We start from the raw sequence: 6,150 nt of genomic DNA, 5'->3' as shown, positions 1-6,150 counted from the left end.
AATAAATAAATAAATAAATAAATAAATAAATCAATAAATGTTTTTAATGCTAGGAGCCAGCAAGATAACTCAATGGGTAAAGTTTGCTGCCAAGCCTGATGACCTAAGTTTGATCTCCAAGACCCACATGGTAGAAGGAGAGAAATGATCCTCCCAAGTTGTCCTCTGACTTCCACCTGCACACTTTGGCACTTGAGGATACACACATGCACATACAAAACAAATAAAATGTAATAAAAAGGTAGAACAAATGTGTATTTAAATACACATATGTATACATTGATATTACATATAGATTCTCTGTATAAACACACAAAACTATTAGCAGTGGTTACCCTTGGAAAGGGAAGAAGAAAACTTGGAATCAGGAGTGGGCAAGAACTTCCCTCTCACTGGATATCCTCTTTACTGTCTGAAGTATTTCTAACCTTGTGATTGCTTTCCCTATAAAACAAAAACCACTGCAACAACAGTGAATGTAGTTGAAGATGTGGCTCAGTTGGTAGGGTACTTGCCTAGCATGCACCCTGGGTTGGATCCCCAGCAGGAAGATCAGTTCAAGGTCATCCTTGGCTACATAGCTGCTTGAGGCCAGTCTGGGCTAGTGAGATACTGTCTCAAAGGGGAAAAAAAAATATATATATATATATATAAGCCAGGTGTGGTGGCACACACCTTTAATCCCAGCACTCGGGTGGCAGAGACAGGTGGATCTCTGTGAGACTGAAGTCAGCCTGGTCTACATAGCGAACTCCAGGCCAGCTGTGGCTACAAGGAGACTTTGTCTCAAGCAAACATATATAGATATATAGATATAGATAGATATAGATATATATAGATATATATAGATATGTCACCACTCCTCTAAATGCTGTTAGATGAGATCCCTGGCTCACGATGATCTGTCATTGCAGACAAGTTAGCCATATCCATCTCAGATAAGGAAACTAAGACTTGAGGAACCAGGAAAAATAGAAACAGTCCAACATGTTTTGAGTCACTTACTGGTGACTTACCTTATACCAGCCCCACCCCCACCCCAAGTATCCTTCAGTGAGAATCCTGCCTTCCCTGAGCCCAGCCTGTGGTCTCAGCAACAAGCAGAGGGCAGCACATGACTTCCCATCTCCCTCTTGTCTTTTAGCTGCAAAAACAGCAGATTGAGTCTATAAATGTTGGAGGCACCAAACTAGTGATTAATGGTAGGCGCTCAGAGCAGAGTGTGGCCTGCCGTGTGATCCCTCCTTCTCTTCCCTCTCCTGTCACTGGCATGTCCTGTCATTGGTCTGGCTCCCTGGGGGCAGGGCTGAGGGCCTGATTGTCCTACCCCACCCTGCCTGCCCCAGCCCAGGCCTAGAAAAGGCAGAATATCTTTCCTGTGTGCAGACCTGCCCAGGGGCCTGTAGGGAATGTCAACAGACTCAGCATGTCTGGGAACTCAGGAAGATGAGGGGACACTTGGGGTTGAGGGAGGCAGTGAGGAAGATCACTGAAGCATCAAATAGAAGCTCTCCATCTGGGCCCTCTGGGTATGTCCAGCCCTGTCCTGCACCCCAATTTTTTTTCTGATTCTAGAGTGTCTTCTTTGTCTGTCCCTTCTCTGACTGTGAGACTTTTTTTTCTAACCTGCCCCCTACAGGGTGGCACAGGGGCAGAGCCATACCAGAAGGAAGAATAAGTGGGCCTGGCCCCGGAATCCCTCCCAGGGCAGCTCTGGATTCTGGAAGGGCCCTGAGGGATTGGGTGGGAAGGGCTTAGTAGAAAAAGTGGGTTTGCCCACAGAGGCCTTTGCAGGCACCTCCTTAGCTGGTTCCTTGCTCACACTCTGCCTGGTGTGTGTGTGTGTGTGTGTGTGTGTGTGTGTGTATCTATCCTTGCAGTCTGTGTCCGCCAGCGGGTTCCAAGGCTCGTGTATACCAGCACAGTCAATGTGACATTCGGCGGGAAGCCCATAGAGCAGGGTGACGAGGACTCCGTGCCATACTTCCCCCTGGATAAGGTAACAACTTCCTGGTTAGAGGAGGCAAGGCTGGCAGGCTTGGCACCTACAGCCCATAGAACAGGTATGGATGGAGCCAGGTCCCCCTTATAAGTTCAGAGTACATCCCAGTACAATGGATCCCCAAACTGAGTGGTACAATCTCTCTTATTTCATCTTGTCTTGCCTACATGGGCTTCAAAATCAGACAGACCTGGCCTTGAGCCTCAGCCAGCCCGAACCCTTTGACCTCTGTGACCCTGTGCAGGTCACCTTGCAGTCTGAGCCTCTGTTTCTTCATCAGAACCTGATAATGGCATGGAGGTGTCGGGGCAGGGCATTGTAGAGGGCAGGAAATAGATAATATGTGCAAAAGTCCCACCAGAACACTGACATATCACCATCATTAGTGTCATGGGGCAGGCGTTGGGGGCTGGCAGGTGCCTGCCTGAGTCAGGAAGGATGCAGCTATGAGTCAGACCAGGCCAGGCTGGGCCAGCATTGATATCAGTGACCCCATCTGGTGGCTCTGTTCTCCCTGTCCCCTGGCAGCATATGGACCACTATTCCCGAACTAAAGCCATTGCTGACCAGTTGACTCTCATGGCCAATGGGACACCTCTCCTGGGTGAGTACCATGGGGCCCTGCTTACATGCCTGCCTACTGCTGTGTCAACTTTTAGCTGACCTTGGCTGAGGCACAATATCCCTCAAAATGACCACTCCCCAGGGCCTGGGCCTTTGTTTTTCAAAATATGTGTCTCCCCAACCAGGACCCAGTTGGGACAGTCAGATCACATGCGTGTGATTTGGTGAGGAAAAGACTTGGGCAGCCCAAGGCTTAACTCTCTTTATTGTCTCATAGGAGTGGGTTTTGTTTTAAGAGTTCTCTTAGCATTATGAATATGCAATGAGCTATAGCTCTTTGGAAGGACCATGCAAGTGAGTGGTCTTGGAGCTTACCCGTCAATAACTTCCCTTAAAAACCTGCCTCATCTGCCTTCCTGAATTCTTTCCTCTGGCTAGAGAGAAGCAATAATAGGATAGGAACAGTCCACGTGTATTAAGTGCATTCTTCATGACAGACTCTATTTGCATGCTAGTTTCATATGCAAAAAGTGGTAGGGGGCAGCTTACCTGGTCTCCTGGTCTTCCACACAGGAGCCAAATCCATTCAGATAATGTCTTTGCCATAAATCTCACTACTGTTTTCTAAAATTCAAAAGCTAGGGAGCTGGAGATCTTATCTGGGCTTATCTCAACAGGTAAGAGCACTGGCTGCTCTTACAGAAGACCTAGGTTCCGTCCCCAGCACCTGCAAGGTAGCTCACAGCCATCTGTAATTCCAGTTCCAGGGGACCTAATGCCCTCTTCTGGCCTCCACAGGCATTGCATGCACATGGTTCATTTAACATACATGCAAGCAAAACACTCATACACATAAAATAAAAATAAATAATTTCTTTAACTCCAAAGCTAAAAAGAACCAGACAGATTGGTTTCCCTTTATTATCAAAACTGTCTACCTGGTGGGAAAGTCTTGTCATCCCAGCTACCCCAGCGGCTGAGGCAGGAAGATCAACAAGTCCAAGGCTTACCTGGGCTACAGAGTGAGTTCAAAACCAGCCTGGGAAACTTAACAAGACCCTGTCTCAAAAATAAAAAGTGAGGGGCTGGAGAGATGGCTCAGAAGTAAGAACACTAGCTGTTCTTGCAGAGGACCTGGGTTCAGTTCCCAGCACCCACATGATGGCTAACAACCATCTATAACTCTAGTTCCAGGGGATCCGACACCCCTCTTCTGGCCTCTGCTTCCATTTCATGACATGGGTGCATTTATATACATGCAGGCAAAACACTCATACACATAAATTTTTTTTATTATAAAAATAAAAGGTGAAAAAAGGGTGAAGCTATAGCTCAGAGGTATAGTACTTGCTTAAGCATGTATAAGGCCCTGTGTTCAACTCCTAGTACCACCAATAAATAAAATAAATAAATAAACAAACAAACTTTGGAGCCAAGTGATTTGGAGAACAAGAGATGCTTGAAATTATAGACCCAGTTTACAAGTAAAGACTGATTAACTGGCTTCATTCACAATGAATTGGCTTCATTCCGCTATTGGAGCCATTGGGTGGTAGAGTTGAACACTGAACCCCAGGCAGGTCAGCGCCAGAGCCTAGAACTTATGTTCTGTGCTACTCTGGAGGCACACTGTCCCCAAGTATGGGTTCTTTTCCCTAAAGCATCCCCACCCTTATCAACTGGGCTATCAGTCCTCTGGTTCCAGGGGGCACATCCACTATGTTTCCCCAGGGATTTGATCTGGTGCAGGTGAATTCCCTTCTCTGCTGGGGCCTCCCCCTAGCCAGGCCAGACACCTAATCCTCTGGCTGAGAATTATTCATATGCATGTCCCCAGATTTCCATGCTCAAGAGAGTCATGGATACCCTGGGCCAGCCCTCTATGACGTGGCTGCCCAGTGTCCTGCTGGCCACTGTTGGCTGTAACCTGACCTCCCTCCACCGTGTCCCCAGGGACCCAGAGCTCAAACTTAGCTGCAGGCTACAGAAAAGCTCACCTGACACCTGCCTTCCAGGAGGCCAGCCATGGTCACTCAGGGTGATTTCCACTCCCTGCGACCCAAGCTGGTCCCCAAGACTGTCCTCACTTGAGCTAGGTGGCAGAGTCCCAAGATGGAGGCCCCAGCCCAGAGCCAGTGTGCATCCTCTGCCCTGCATATGTTAGTGACTGCAGCTCCCATGGTGACTTAGAACAACAGGATATTCTTGAACCATTTAGAGGCTGGAGCCTGGAGTCAGGGTGTTACTCAGAACTCCCTCTGAAGGCTCTGAAGGCTCTAGAAAAGCATTCTTTTTCTCTTCCAGACTCAGGTGGCCCCAGGCTGCAAAACTCCAGTCCTTGCGTCTGTCTTCACATGGCCCCTTTTCTGCTCTGTCTCTTTAAGACATTTGCTATTGGATTTAGGCCCAACTGGAAAGTTTAGGACAATTTCAACTCACCCAAGTCCTTAATTACAACTACAAAGGCTCTTTTCCAAACAAAGCCACGTCAGCAGGTTCGGAATATGGACATGTGCTTTGGGACTCTATCACACACTATACTGGGATTCATTGTAAAATGAGAAATGTTTGGTTATGATGGGAGACGCTGGCCCTAGCTCATTCGTGGAGAAATGGAACTTACAGCTGAAGGCTATGATGTAGTGCCTGAAAACAGATTTGCAGAAAAATGACCCCAGGCTTAGAAAGAACAAGCTCAGACAGCTCTCAAGGGACCGGATAGCAGGAGCTGATAGCCAGTGCCCTCAGGGTAGATGATCTAGAATTTGGGGTCTCGATGTCAACGATGCATCCTAAGGGAACCACCTTTACAGACCTCTGCAGAGTCCGGGGAGAGGGATCTTCAAAGAGATTGGTCTTCTGTTGGTCTACACTGGGCCTCCCATACGGGATAAGGAGCAGGATGTGTAGACAGCTTTGGGCTCCCCAGTCTCCATGTGCTGCTTCTCTGCAGACCCCTGACCACCCAACCTTGTGTTTTAGGAGGAGGTACACTCCGCACCTGTGTGCTCAGGCCCCCAGGAATCTACGGCCCTGAAGAACAGAGACACCTGCCCCGGGTGGCGGTATGTCCTTCCATCCTTCCTGGGACCAGAGACAGACAGAGCCGGGCTGGTGTGGTGTGCATGCTGATCAGACCCTCACAGCTACTGCATCTGTCTAGAGGCAGTGTCCCCAGCCTGACCCTCTGTGCTGGCAGATCCATGGTCCATAAGCCCCTCAGACCTACCAGGGTCAGAGATCTCAGAGTGTGCCGACACACCTAGGTTCAAGTCGGGGGACAGGGAGCTTTGACCCCAGAGAGACCCTCATATGAACTCCCTAAGAGCTGGATAGTTAATCTCAGGCTGACAATGAAAGTTCTGTGTGTCAGAAAAATCTAGAAAAAGCCAAGCACCAGGAATATGGCAGCACGGGGCTCTAGGTCGCCTGTCTTCACAGCCTTAGTCAGGGTAACAGACAGCACAGTCACAGCTTCAGCATGGTGAGGGCTGAGTAGAGGAACACACACACACACACACACACACACACACACACACACAAAAAAAAAAAAAAAAAAAAAAAAAGGGGCCGGGGGGGGGGGG

The 6,150-nt window shown here is 48.5% G+C and overlaps 1 protein-coding gene across 1 annotated transcript in view; it reads left to right on the top strand.

The window, feature by feature from the left end:
- The window catches only part of Sdr42e2 (short chain dehydrogenase/reductase family 42E, member 2), a 20,484-nt gene that overhangs the window by 3,961 nt on the left and 10,373 nt on the right, over positions 1-6,150 (top strand). Inside the window, exons 5-8 of the mRNA XM_029568672.1 lie at positions 1,145-1,202; positions 1,881-1,999; positions 2,531-2,606; positions 5,549-5,631. Of these exons, the coding sequence (XP_029424532.1) occupies positions 1,145-1,202; positions 1,881-1,999; positions 2,531-2,606; positions 5,549-5,631 (336 nt within the window). The remainder of the gene's footprint in view (positions 1-1,144; positions 1,203-1,880; positions 2,000-2,530; positions 2,607-5,548; positions 5,632-6,150) is intronic.

Source organism: Nannospalax galili, unplaced genomic scaffold, assembly GCF_000622305.1.
Source record: "Nannospalax galili isolate Female #2095 unplaced genomic scaffold, S.galili_v1.0 scaffold381, whole genome shotgun sequence".
Taxonomy (NCBI): domain Eukaryota; kingdom Metazoa; phylum Chordata; class Mammalia; order Rodentia; family Spalacidae; genus Nannospalax; species Nannospalax galili.
This window is presented reverse-complemented; position numbering and strand designations above follow the sequence as displayed.